The sequence below is a fragment of the Buteo buteo genome, chromosome 10 (assembly GCF_964188355.1).
Source record: "Buteo buteo chromosome 10, bButBut1.hap1.1, whole genome shotgun sequence".
Lineage (NCBI taxonomy): Eukaryota > Metazoa > Chordata > Aves > Accipitriformes > Accipitridae > Buteo > Buteo buteo.
The window spans coordinates 1,010,597-1,024,705 of record NC_134180.1 but is presented as its reverse complement, the minus strand read 5'-3'; the positions used below and the strand labels follow the sequence as shown (position 1 = coordinate 1,024,705).

At 59.0% G+C, this 14,109-nt stretch overlaps 1 protein-coding gene across 2 annotated transcripts in view; it reads right to left on the bottom strand.

Moving 5' to 3' along the window:
- EFNA2 (ephrin A2) overlaps positions 1-13,808 on the bottom strand; it is a 48,115-nt gene extending 34,307 nt beyond the window's left edge. Inside the window, exon 1 of one of the 2 annotated variants that reach the window (XM_075037446.1) lies at positions 13,428-13,808. In XM_075037446.1, coding sequence (XP_074893547.1) covers positions 13,428-13,549 — 122 coding nt within the window. In that variant the 5' untranslated portion in view covers positions 13,550-13,808. Of the gene's footprint in view, positions 1-11,251; positions 11,562-13,427 lie in introns of those variants that run through there. The other variant, XM_075037447.1, reaches the window with a different exon arrangement.
- Positions 13,809-14,109: the final 301 nt, after the last annotated feature.

Here is a 14,109-nt window from a genome sequence, read left to right as displayed (position 1 = left end):
CGGCACTGTCAAACACACTCGGCCACGCGATGCACGCAGCCACGGCTCTGAGTCACCGCAACCCCGGCACGGGGGAACCGGGTCCCCAAACCGGCCTGGAAGGAGCTGGGGGGGGGCCAGGAGCTGCAGCCCCCTCCTCGTGCCCCGGGCTCTGCGGATGCGAAGGAGAAGGGGCTTCACAGCCGACACCGCTGGCGCCGCTTGCGGCTTTTGCGGAGCTGCCGGCGGATGCTCCGGCTCCCAGGTGAAATTCCCGGGTCAGGCCGTGGAGCAGGAAGACACGCTGTGCAGCGGGGTACAGTGCTGGGAGAGCAATGTCCTTCTCAATCTCTCCATGCACTCCACAAATATTAATTGCTTAATTTAGCCTCTGGCAGCGATCCTCACCTTAACAGCGGAGAAACTGAGGCTGGGAGGGAGGAAGCCATTTGTCTCCGTGTAACGAGCTGGAAACCGGATCCAGAGCTCACACCCCAGCTCGCTGTCTTAACGGCGAGAGTATCCCTCCACCTTATCCAAAAGCTTTTCTATTTTAAAAGACAACATTATGATTTATTATTATTAATCAGCTTCGAAATGTTTTCTGGAGTCCAGATTCCTGTTGCTGTACGCCCACGCCGGGCCCCTGACAACCCCCCCCGCTGCCGCGCAGCCCCGCCGGCGCTTCCCATCCTGACGCCGGAGAGAGCCCCGGGAAGGAGCCAAGGCAGAAAATGAACAAAAATGAACAACTGCAGATGGCGATGGGGACGAGCCCAGCTGGTCCAGCCGGAGAGGCGGCAGTTGGGGGTCCAGACCTCAGAGCCACCGACCCCAAGAACCAGCATAGACTGGGACCGCAGGCAGGGAAAACTGGGAGCCCAGCCCTGGTCAGAGGCGAAGGCAATTCATGGCGGTGAACATTAGGCACGATGCCACCTCCGGCGCACACATCCTGCAGCAGAAGGTGATCCCCATTCCCCGTTCCCATCCCTCATTTTAGCCTTTAATTCCACCTCACGGGACTGGGCAGCGCAGGAGCAATGCCGGGGCCGCGGCGCAGGGGGACCCTGGTGTTTCACGGGATTCGGCACGCTGTGCGCCCAGCTCCAGCCAAACCAAGACCTGCGAACCCGAGGCAATCCAACAGAAATGACGTTGGATGGGGACTGGAGCCAAAAGCCATTTCTATTCTGGATGGCGGTTTGGATTCTTTGTTGGAAACCAAACCGGCAGCGCCATTTTTGACCAGCATTTGCAGCTGGAGCTGGTGCCAGAACTGCCGCGTGCCAGTGCCGTATCCAACGGCGGTTGTACAACCGCAGCATGGTGCCGGTGGCAGCGGGACAGCCCCCGGGACATGGCACGGCACGGCACAGCCTGGCAGGGCCACGGGTCCATCCTGAGTCCCACAGTGCTGGCGGAGCCGGGGGGGTTGGGGGAACAGACAGGCAGCGGGTCCTCCTGACCACCCTGCATGAAGGATCTTGGAAAACCCAAGGAGAGAGTTTGGAGGATGTCCAAGATGGACACCGTGCCCTGAAGCACGAGACTGCCCCGGAGATAAGAACCTTGCAGGGTTCAGGCTAACAATAATTTCTCCAAATAAAGGATTTCGGAGCCTACCCTGTCCTCACCGGTCTCCCACCGTGCACAGAGAGGGGACGGGGGACAGCCCCCACCCCAAAACGGGGACCCCGGGAGCAGGGAGCTCACCCACCGGCAGGAGAGCGGCCGGGCAAACAGACACCACGGGGAGAAGGAAACGCAGTTACAGGTTTTGTGCAGTGTTCTTAAACCGAAGGAAAATGGTGGAAGGGCACGAGAAAGAGGAGCTGGGATAAAAACCAAAGGAAGAAGCTGTAGGGAGAGGAGAGGGGGGAGAGGCGGCGATTCCCCTCTCCCTGTGTGGGACCGGTGCCACACCAGGCACACAACCGCTCCAGGGACCCCTGGACATTTCTACCCCCAGCAAAAAGCCCAGCAGGGCGATTCGCCCAAACACAGAGACCCGCTCCCCTCCCACCAGCCCTGCACCCCCAGGCTTTCCGGGGCGACAAATAAATCCAGGCTGATCCATGAGAGATGCCCACCCGAAAGGCGGCAGGTCCCATTTTAGGTGACCCCGGGAGGGCAGCGAGGAGCCGACCGCAGCCCCCTGAGAGGCTCCGTCTGGATTTGATGCCCCAACGCTCAGCGCCCAGCTGGGTCTGGGACCGCTCAACCCCCCCCAGCTCCGAGTTTTCCAGCAGAGAAAAGGGAAATTTCGATGAACGCCCAAGTACCAAACACCAGGAGGGAAACCCTTTGTGAGAGCATCTTCTCTGGTGGCATCTCACCCATCTCCAAGTGTCCCGCTCGGCAGCACCGCAGCCGTGCCGGGAGTTGGTCCGAGATTTGTGAAGAGCCCTTTCCCAAGGGCCAGCACACCGGCTGAGGCATGGGCAGCTCCGGCAAATTGGCTTGGTAAAAATAAAACAAAATTTGCAGAAGAAATGCAAGAGGAAGCGTCGGTTAACAAAGCACTGAAGAACATTTGTGTGATGGGAAGCAGGGGAATTCAAGCTGGAAGGCCCAAATATAGAAAAAGCTGATATTCCTGGTGTGAAGGGGGAGAGGAGGCTGATAAAGGTTCCCTTTAATTTCAGGGCAAGGCGAAAATAACAACTAATTAGCAAACGTTTACGTATTCTTTTAAAAAACCTACCATTTCAAACTGGAAATAAAATGAAATAAATCTGAAATACACTGAAACAACAGCGCCCATCCCAGAACTGGGGTCGTTCCACCATGCGAAGCCCCTGATGCAGCCACAACAGCCACCCAGCACGGACGGGGGGACACAGACAGACGGACACGGCCCAGGCGGCACAGCCGCCCGCACCACCAACCTGACCCTCCGCTGGCACGCAGGGATGGGGCAGACGCACCGCAGCATCGCTCCCGTGTCCTAAAGCCGTTTGGGGCTGGACCAGCATCCACTGGCACTTCAGAGGCCGAGTACCCCCGGCCCCCCCCTTACCCCCAGCCCCGCCGTCCCGGGGGGCTCTGCCCCGCGTTTTTCCACTCAATTTCCTTCCCGAGTCAGCAGGAGATAAATCCCTCTGCCGAAGCAGGCGGCCGGAACGGCAAAGCCAGCGGTGCCAAGTTTAATAAGCAACCCTGATCGAGAAACCAGATAATAATCGGGATTATCGAGCTGGCTGGGAAAGAGCTTTCCCGGCTCCTTGACGGCCCTTGGCAGCCGCTCGGGATGCTCCTGACCGCACCGGCACCCCGTGCTCAGCACAGGCTGGCAACGACACCCACGGGGCCACCAGCAGGACTGGGATGGCTGCTGGGCACAGCGAGGCTGGGACACTGCCAGGGAGCACCTAATTTATAATAAAATAAAAAAAAAAAAAAAGCAAACAATAAAACCCTTTTGGGATGCACCAAGCACAGTCAGTACCTGCAGTACAAGGTACCCAGCCACCGCCCTTGCCCTGTGCCCCCCAAGTCCCATGGGAACACCCAGAGACCCCCAGGTCCCTCCCCACCTCCACCAGCACATCCCAGCTCAGGGGGGCCGACGGTGCCGCCGCCGTCCCAGCACCCGCGGCTGCAGAAAGCTCAGCCGCCGAAATAATCCCGTCGCGGTTGGATTTTGTGCAGGGCGCGAGGTCCAGGGGCTTTTTTTCTCAGTGGAAACAGGATTGGAAAAAGGAAGAATTGGGATTTTTCGAGTTCTCTACAGGGTCAGGCTTGGCTGATTTTATTTTACTGCAAATATAAATAGGGCTTTTTAAAAATAAAAATAAAAAAAAATCAAACCAGTCTATATAAAAACCCACTAGAAGACACAGTAAGAAATCCTGCTGGAGGACAGGCAGAAATATCTGTAGCCGGGCTGAGTGCTCAGAAATATTTGTATTTGCTGTCTAAACACTTTATCTGTTTCCTAGCACATGGGAGAGTTTTGCTCTCCGTGTAATGTTAAAGAAAAATAAACCGATACAAATAATTTCTCCTCTTCTGCAGAAAAAAATCCTACAAAACTTGGTTGCAGACACACCAGGGGAAACAGCAAATATTTCCACTGAAATTAGGCTGAATGCCACGCTAATCAAATAGATGGAGGAGACAATTCAGATGCATCAGGAGGAGGAACAGGCTGGGGGATCTAACGGGTCTTTCCCATCTCCAGTCATTACAAACCCCCTTTGCAATTTATTCGCCTTTTTGCCAAAGCCGGCGGCCCTGGGGAACGGAGCCAGGGGAGATTTACGTTTTGTACAAAAGATCTGAAATACAAAGTTTAATTCTTGGGGGCATTTCAGGGTTGCGTGGGGAAGGAGCTTAAATAAAAGCACGTTCCTGTATTCAAATAAAAAGTACGGAGTGACGGTTTTAAACTCCGCGGATCCTGGTAATGCTTCTGCAGCGGGCGGTGGGAATACCAGCGGTGTCTGCGCGGATGCCTGCAGACTCACTGCCGCATCTCGGGGGACCAGCGGCACCGGGTCCAGCGCCAGGCTGGCGTTTGGTGGGACTGATTCTGCACGGGCAGCCCCCGGGCAGGCGGCATTTGCACCGACACACGTGCGCGCACGGAGGTCGCGGCTGCAGGAAAAAAAAAAATGGAAAACCCCGCAAATGCAAAGCAAGGCCAGGGTGGGGGGAAAAAATGCCAAGAAAAGCAGAAAATTGGCAGGTCAGGAAGAGCTCACGTGCAGCAGGATCCCACCACAGCTGCCCCTCTGGCACAGCCCCACCGGGACGTGGCTTGGCGCCGTGGCTGTCCCTTGCCCAGCAGTGGCATCGCTCGCTGCTCCTCTGCTCTAACAGCCGGGTCTTGGAAAGCAAATGTGGGATGAGGGGAAAAATTTAAAAAGGTGAGGAAGAGGGAGGGGGAAAGAAAAAAGAAAAAAAAAGAAAAAAAAAAAAGGAAGACTTAATCCACGTTTCTGTCTGCATCCCTCTCCCTCCATTAATGACCCGGAGGAAAACGTCAAATGGATCCGAGCAGGGCTCAGAAACGGGAGCGTGGGTCTTGCTGGCCCCAGCGCTGATTGGCTTCACCGGAGGCCGTGAGACGTCGATAGCCGTGCTTTATGGCATTTAAATCACTGCCAGGGATCGATACGGCAGAGCGCTGCGGGCCCCCACCACCATCACCAGCCTCACCGGGCGGGCAAGTCACGGGCAAGCTGGGCAGCCGGGGGCATTTTTGGACAGCGTGGGAGCTAGGGAGCCCCAGTCTCACCCCGAAACCCCTCTGCCCCAGGACCCCCACATCCAGCGCCAGCTGCCCAGCCCGGTCCTGCCCCAGGCTGGTGCCCACCAAGACCCACCGGTGTCCCCTGCCACCCCCTCCGCCCAGGGCCGGACCGAGCCCCGGCTGGCAGCCCGGGATGGCTGGGCAGGACGGGGATGACGACCCCAAAGCTCCCACCAGCCCAGGCTGGGGCTCCAGTCCAGCATCTCACGTGCTTTTGCACTTCCATCAGCTCGCGGGGGCTTGCTCCCCTCTTCGGGGGCTGCGAGTGCCCGCGGGGTCAGATCCCTCGCTGCCCCCAGCGCTCCCCAAGGGCGCAGGGGAAGGGGAAGTCATTCCCCGTCTTCGTTATTATTCTAGGGAGTAAACTTTCCTCCTTTGTTTTATTTTTCCCCACTGTTGTTGCTTTGACCGCCTCGTCCCCCTCTGAAGTTTGGGATCCTCCCACCCACCCCCAGCGCGGGGGCACAAAGCCCAGCTTCAATCAGAGCGGGGCGGCTGGGGAGGGCGGAGGCGGGTGCTTTCCCAATCCCTTTGGAGAAGGATCTTTTTTTCCCCCATCACGTCTGCGGCATCACCATCCGGCACACGGACGAGCTGCCGCAGCCTCGTGCCCGCGGTGACGCTCCAGCCCCGCCGGCCCAAGGGATGCACACGACTCCGGGGACAGACCCAGGATCTGGCAAGTGGAGACCAAACTTCTGCTTCTCACCCCGGGGGGGGCAAGGACCCTCCATCCGCACTGCCCAGCTCCCTCCGGCCAAAGCTCTTGAACCCCGTTGGGGCGAGAGCTGGTGCCAGCCTCTTGCCGATGGACGGGCTAAGGTCAGGAAGAGACAGGCTGCCTCGGCAAACCCCGCGGGGTTTTCGTTTCTCCCCGGTAGTTACCAGCTTTGGGGCTCAATACGGAACTTTCGGCAAAGCCATTCCGCCGGCCGCCCTTTGGGACGAAGCTCCAGGCCGGCAGCTCCACCGCCGCAGCTCTCACCACGGCCAACCAAGGAAGCCCCGTTTTCACACGGTTTGGTGCGGCAGAGCCAAGCCCAACCGGTGCCCGCGGGAGGGTCCGGTGACCCCAGCCCTCCCACCACCCAGCGCCCTGCCAGGCAGCCTGCCTTCACCCGCCTGCAAAGCAGCCCACCCCACAGCCTCCACTCTTGCTTGGCTTTTGAGTAAGGAGCCTCATTAAGAGGTAATTAGCTCTCGAACAATGGGAAGCTATTTAGCAGCCCAGCCACAGCAGCATCAACAAGCAAAGGGGGAGAGGAGGGAGGAGAAATAAATAAATAACAGCACTCTGACCGCCCAGGAACAAGCTGGGACTGTGCAGGGCGGCAGCACCCTGCCCGGACGGCGGCACGGCACGGCATGGCACGGCGCTAGCCGAACGGGCTCCCTCCCGGCCGCCCCGCTCTCATAGCCTCGTCCCTTCCCAGTTTTCCTGCTGGGGATGAAACAGCCCCGGTGCATCGCACGGGCTGGACAAGCCCGAATGGCTCCACGGGCGCTGTCACCCCGACACGGCTCCCACCCAGGCTGGTGGCACGGTGGGGACGGCAATGGGGACCCCAAACCCGGCAGCCAGGGGAAAAGGGCTTGCTGGGCTGCTGACAAAGAGTTTGAACCCACACAAACACCTCCTACGCACCAGTGAAACACAAGCCCTCTTTTCGGGGTGTCCCTGGCTTCAGGGACGTCTCCCAAATTCATTTGGCAAAGACCAAAGCATCAGTGGTGGCCGCCTGCTCACACCAGCGCTTCTCGGGCTTCAGACCCATTTGCCACGGCGTCTCGGACCGCGGTGTCGGCGATACTGGAAGCGCCGCTTACCCCTGCGCCCGCAGAGGCAAAAATGGGGTTGGTCTTGGTTTCGTGGTGATGCTCAAAGCACAGGAAAATGGCTGGACTTCAGGCTGGAGTGCATTGGGTTCCAATGGGTCATGGCGGAGGGGGGAAAAAAATCATTTACGCTCCTCTTAGGGGCTGAAGGTAACAATGCCAAGATCTGCTTGCCTTCCATAAATGCCATTAAATCCAATGAAGCAGGGCAAGATCTCTGCCCCGAGTGGGGAAAAACATCTAGGATAAAAATGAAGCCTCTAAAATCATGATTAATATCTAACACAAAAGAACTGAAATTTTCACCATCAGGAACAAGGAGCTATTTAAAGAACAATTGCTGCAATTTTACAGACAACCCGACAGATGAACCTTGTCAAACGTATGCAGGTACAGATACAGATAGCCACAGCCACCGGCACGTGGGACATACGTGTGTACGCAGCGAGACAGACAGACAGCTGGGCGAGATTAGACCTGGATGCTGAGATCTGCGTTCAGAGACATGTAAAAACAAACCTATTTATATCCCTCAGCCCACAGGTAGGCATTACATGTGTATATAACACAGGGATGGTTACAGGCATGCACACCTTCCCACGCATGCAGGTACGCCGGGTGGGCGGAGGTGTGTTTGGGCATCTATATTATTTATGTGTGTGTGTAAGGTGTATATACCTATGTGCGCATACACACACACACATATATATATATATATGAAAGAGTACTTTTAAAGCTTTCCAGTGGTAACTGAAGGCATCTCTCTCCCCCCCAGCCTCTGCACCGTTCTTACTCCCATCCTCTTTGTGCCTCCCCGCACCGGGACAAGCCGGGGGACGCCGGGGGTGCCGGGGAGCGGCTGACCCGCCGGCAGCACCGCGCACCCCCCAGCCCGTCCTCGCATTAGGATGCAGCGCATGGCCAGCATTTGGATACCAAATGTGCGACCAGCAGGGAATGTAATTGCGGTCCCTCGAAAGGGACAGGCAGAGAGACAGAGACAGGCAGAGAGAGAAAATCTTGTCAGAGACGCTGGACCTGTTTGTATCTGCTCTCCATTAACCGCGCTCGCCGCAGACCTGGGCTGGTGAAGAATAGCTAACACGGCTTAACGGGCTGGAAAAGAGGGGTGGGAAGGGCTGCAAATGATCTCGGCACAAAGGGAAAACGGAACAGATGAAAACTAAAAGAGCAGTAATTGCCCAGGATGCAGGACATGGCTGAGCGCCAGCAGCCCCAACCACCCCGGCACCGCTCCTGGCACCCCGAGCCCGGTGCACCCGGTGAGGGGACTCGGCCTGCCGGTGACATGGGAACCCCTCAAGTGCCAGAGTTAAAATTCACATTAAAATTGCTCCGAGGGAGGAACGGGGTGTGTTTCTTGCAGAGACTGGTGCAGACCCCCGTGTGATGCCTACGGGAGCTGGGGTGGGGGGGCGGGCAGGGTTGGGAGCCGACCCCAAAGGTCTCAGCCCAGGCAGCCTCGGACAGAGCCGGAACACAGAAGTTTTGGGAACCAGCCCCACAGCAGGGCTGGCACCAAACCCACCCCAGCACGGAGACATGGGTGGGCACATCCAGCGCCGTGCACGCTCCCCCCGAGCCGAGCCCTCCCGCTTGGCCACCCCCCTCCAGCACCAAATTCCCCTGGAAAAAGGCAAACGTGTCGTCGTCTTCGCTCCCTCGAAGGAGGGCCGGGCACACGCGGGCTGCCATCGTCCCGGCCGCAACCCCTCGTGACCCACACGCAGGCAGGCAAGTTTGCTCAGGCTCGGGCCGTTAACGGGGCACGGTCCCAGCTCCGGCCGGTCGGGGCTTCGCCACGGCTCTCCTCGCCCCGGCTGCCGCGCACCGAGCTCTCGGACAAAGCACCAGCGGCGGGTGCCAGGGCTGTGGCTCTGGGAGACGGCAATGCAGGAGAAAAGGGGCACAAAAGCCGACAGGCTGGGCAGCACGATCCAGGACCCCCCCCAAGGCGTGCCTCCTTCACCCCAACTCCACCATCCCTGCGGCACGGACCGCTCGCCCGCTCCCAAAGGACAGGGCGCACAAAAAGACCCCCCCAAAAGTCCTGCTCTGCCGTCACCGCCGTCCCTGAGCATCACCCGGGCTCCCGCCAGCGGCGGTAAATCCCCCTGCTAGAAACCATTTCTCCGGCTTCCCGATGCCGGGATTGGGGAGTGCAGAGGAGCAGAACCGAAATCCCAGCTGTGCTCACAAAACCAAAAAAAAAAAAAAAAAAAAGAAAAAAAAAAAAAAAAATCAGAAAAATAAGCCTTCCAAGGCAGAGAAATGACCTCACAGTTAAATATAGGCCACGGGTAAAAACTAGACCATTTACAGCATTTGTATCTGTACTGTAAACAGACAGAGGAAAATACCTAATACTTTGCACATTTCCCTCTCTGTAGATACAGAAACACACGGCAGCGTATATGGGAATTGCATTTGGCTGCAGGAACACTGTCATTCTGGAATTACTATAACCTGCCCATTACAGAGCTGTAGGTAGAGCGGGGGACGAAAACAAATCTTAAATCCTCTGTCCTTCCTTGGCCTTCGAGAGGTTTCCAGTCGCAGCCCCGAGGCCGCGGGTCAGGGGGTCCCGGGATCAGGGACCCTCCGAGGGCAGGTCGCTCTTTCCCACAGACCTTTTCCCCCGCTAGTGCGGAGGTTTCCCAAACCCCCATTTTTTCACCACACGATGCACTGTAGCGCACCCGAGACATCCATCCTAAATCCTGCTGCAGCGCATGGGTCGTGTGAGCAAGGGGGGCCAAAGCTGGAGACCCCGACCCGCCCAGGCAATGCCGTCCGACCGGCGGAGACTCCGGGACGCCCGGCTCGACCCGCTGCGCCTCTCATCGGGTCCCAAGGCTGCAAATCCGCCCAAGAACCCTACGGGCAAGTGGTTCCCACGCCACCGGCTGGAAAATAGCGACGGCGCGGGCCCCCAAGACCCCGTGGAGGGAAGAGCCCTGTCCCGGCCGGACCCCCAGCCGCGATGCCGGACCCCCGCCCACGGTGCCGGACCCAGCTGAGCTCTCGTGCCCCGTGGTCCCGTCCGCAGGCGCGCTGCCCTGGACACAGAGCACCTGCATCCACGACCGGCCCCGGCGCTGCTGCTGCCCGGGCACGGCCATCGCATCCCACGCCCGGGGAGATGAAACGGTGTTAGTGCATCTGTACGCGCCGTAGAGCAAAAATCCACAGTTCTATGCGGGTATCGAAACAGCGCATTATTATATAAAGATACGTTCTTCCTCCTTTGGCTATTTCCAGGATAACCCAGGAGTTACACCCAGCAAAACCCATGCATCCTTTTCCAAATGCATGCTTACAAAATCATATAAAAAAAAGTAAACCTGTAAATCCACAGCAAGTGGCTAAATATCTCCACAGAACAGGCAAATTGCAGCATCCCGAGGTACCACTTATTTTTAATTTAGACCTAATTATGAAATATAGAATTATTCTAAGCTGGGCAAATCATATTGACCATGAGATTTATTACTGTCTTTTATAAAATATAGATTGCAATATAAACCTGAAGAAAAATATTTATTGCCAGATCAGGTCTGTGGGTTCAAACAAGCACCAGGCATTTTAACCTCTTTTTTTTTTCTTCCCCCCCCTTTTTTTTTTGTTAATCCCTTTTGATTTCCCCCTTATTAAATGAGATGGTAAGGGGGGGGGAAAAGAAGGAAAACAAGAAACCAGAAAAAGCATATATACGTTGTTCTTCATTTTTAAGGGTGAGAGAGTCTTCTAGTAACTCCAGAAACAGACAAAATAAAACCACCGCTGGGTTCAAAAAGGAAATAAGCAGAAAACTCAATGGCAATTTCTATATTTGCAACATCTAATAAATTGTCTTGAATTCCGAGACCTGAACGTACACGCAGGGAACGCACAGCGCATCGGCCGATTGCGACACAGGGTGCTCCTACATTGGGAAAATTTGGGTCACATCCCGGAGCCAGGCGCTGCGGATGTGCCTGCTAAAACCCACCAGCCATTGTCTGCTCTTCCCTCCTATCCCTTCACACTTCCTTTGCCCTATTTTATTTCCCCCCCTCGAAAATATTTTCCCTGCCAACGTCAGATTTAGAAAAAAAAAAAGAATATATGTAATAATGAACTACCACTTATTTTCAAGGATAAATTCCCTGCTACCTTCTCCGCAGCACCCATCCCAGCGATGGGGACGCGGGCAGCTTGCGAGGCTGAGCCGAAGCCATCACCAACACCGGGTCCCGCGCCGGCTCCTGGGACGCCCATCGCCCAAGGACGAGGGGCTACTTTTGGCTATCGGCACCACCGTAGGAACCCTTGGGTGCTAAATCTCACCCGCGGCCCCAACCGTTCAGCGATGCCACCCTCGTCTCCAGCGGCCGGGATGCCGGCGTTTGACCGGGGGGGGCCCTCGCACATGTTTGGCATTTGGGAGAACAAAAGAAAAGAGTCCAAAGTGTGGGAGCTGGGGAGGACCAGGAACTGTAACCAAAAACTTTGCAATGGGCAAAAAAAATTCCCTGCCTCTTACAATCCCCCACAAAAATGTGAGGGAGATAATAAAATCCATATGCACCGCAGGCGGCCCATGGCGAAGGCACCGCCGCGCACAAAGAGACGGGCTCGCCCCAATTTTGGGGCGGCGCGAGGGCGCGAGGTTGGGGACGACGGCACCCGGTCGGTCCCCCCGAGGGGACGCGCGGCGGCCGGCTGCCGATGCTCGCGAGGGTCCTCGGCCCCGCGCGCATCCCGCCGGCTCCGGGCGCCTGTGGCCACCCGCCGAAACGCAGCCGGGAACTTTAATAAACTGGGATGGTGTCACCAGGATGCTGCCAGGACGAGGCCAGGAGCAGATAAGGTGCCACCGAGGGTCTCCTCCCAGCTCTCCCACTGCAAGAGGGGAAAAGCCTCCCAGCTGGGCAGCACCGGAGGAACCGCCTCGCCGGCAGCCCCAGCTCCTGCCGGCTCTGCCGCGGCCAGGGCCCCGGCCCCGGCTGGGGGGGATGAGGGCCAGGCCCCGCTGTGACCAACGGGGGACAAAGAAACACCCGTTTTACCCAAAGAACGGAAAAGCCCAAACCTGAAGGCAGCGGTCACAGCGGCACCCACCGCAGAAGTGAACCGAGCGTCGCCACGCGACCCGCCACCCTCGGCTTGGCTCGGCGGGGGACACTGCCGGGGCCGGTTTAACTTGGATTAATTGGGGGGAAAAAAATGTGGTTTCGGTGGCAGGTTTTGGTTTTTTTTTTTTTGTCTTTTACAAGAGTCCCCGCAAATCGGCCCATTCAAAACCCTGTGGTTTGTATCCAAGGGGAAGGAGGGGGTGGGGGTCCTGGTGGTCACGGCCACCTGAGTCAGAAGTAGAACTCATCCTCACTTCAAACTCTCCCAACAGTTTCTGGTTCCTCAAAAATTACGAACAAAGACAAGAGAGACGAAACTTGCACCGGGCGAAAAAAAAAAAAAAGGAGGATGCTTGAAAAAAAAAAAAATAATAAAAAATCTAAATTCAAAGACAGACCAGGGAAACTAAACCAACTAGGCAGCAATTTCTTTTCCAAGACGAAAAGAAAAGGGGCAGCAGCGGGGCCCCAGCTGCCCCCAGCTCCCGGCCACACGCACCCATCCACCGGCGGCTTCACTGGGCTGGCCAGACCCCCCCAGACCCCCCAGTGCAGCCCCAACCGGTCCATTTTACCGTTTCACCCCCAAATCGTTATTTTAAATACTCCCGGGGCCACCACCGGCAGCACCAGGCGCCTTTCGGGTCGTATTTCGGGTTTTTTTCGCAGAAGCTTCGCTGAGCGGCCCCCGGGAGAGGAACTGGGGGGGGGGGGAGAACCGGGACCGGCGGGGAGGAGGAACTTGAACTTCCCCGAAGTTGGGCGCAGAGGGGCCGGTGGGGGCCGAGCCGCAGCCCCCGCCGCTCCCCACCACCACCACCCCCACCCCTGACCCCCGCCCCCCGTGGAACGCGACCCACCCGCGGGCGGTGCTCCCGGGGCTGCCGCAGCCCCCGGGGACGGCTCCCCCCGGAGCCTCCGGTGAACTTTGACGCTGGGGAGGGGGGGATGGCAGCCGGAGGAGGAACCGCCGGGGACCCGCACCGACCCCCGCTCCCCCTCCCCGCGGCCGCCCAGCCCGTTCACCGGAGCAAATCGGGGGGCTGCGGCGGGACCCGACCCGCAACGGACGGCGGCGGCCGCCTGTCACCGGCCGCCTGTCACCGGGCGGCTGCGGGCTCACCGGGGAGGAGACGGGGGGGGGGACACACACTCCAACTCGGGCGTCGCTGCAGCCCGGCCCCCGCCGCGCCGGGACCGGCCCCCGCCCTCACCTGGGATTGCTCCGGTTCCAGTAGACGGCGTACCGATCCGAGATAACTTTCCCGGTCTCGTCGGTCCAAACGCAGACGCCGACGAGCGCGGCGAGCAGCGCGGCCGCCTCCCAGCGCACCATCGTCCCGGCCGGCGGCGGGCGCGGCTCCGGCCGCTTCAGGGGGCGGCGGGGCGGCGGCGGCGGCGGCGGCGACGACGACGGGCGGCGGAGCCCTGGGGCCGGCCGGGGGCGGCGGGCGGGCGGCGGGCGGCGGCGGGCGGGCGGCCAGCCCTCACCATCGCCCGCGGCCCCGGGCGCCGTCAGCGGGGAAAGTTGGGGGCGGCCGCGGTGCGGCGGCGCCGGGGCAGCCGCATCCCGCGCCCCTTGGGCGGCGGGGACCGGCCGGTTCCCGCGGCTCGCCCCGGTACCGGGAACCTTCCCCCCCCCACCCCCCTTCCCCCGCCGCCGAACTTCGGGCCAAGTTCCTCCGAGCCCCGCCGCCGCCGCCGCCGCCCGGTACTCGAGCCCCGGTGCTGTCTCCCGCACCTGCGGGCTCAGCCCCAGGCCCCCCGCGCGGGGCTCCTCCGCTCCGGGGACACCGGAGAGACAAAGGCCGGGCCGGGGAGGCCGCTGCTCCCTCAGTGCCGCCGCGCCATGCTGCGCCCGCCGCCCGCGCCCCCCGCCCGCCCCGCGCCGCTCCG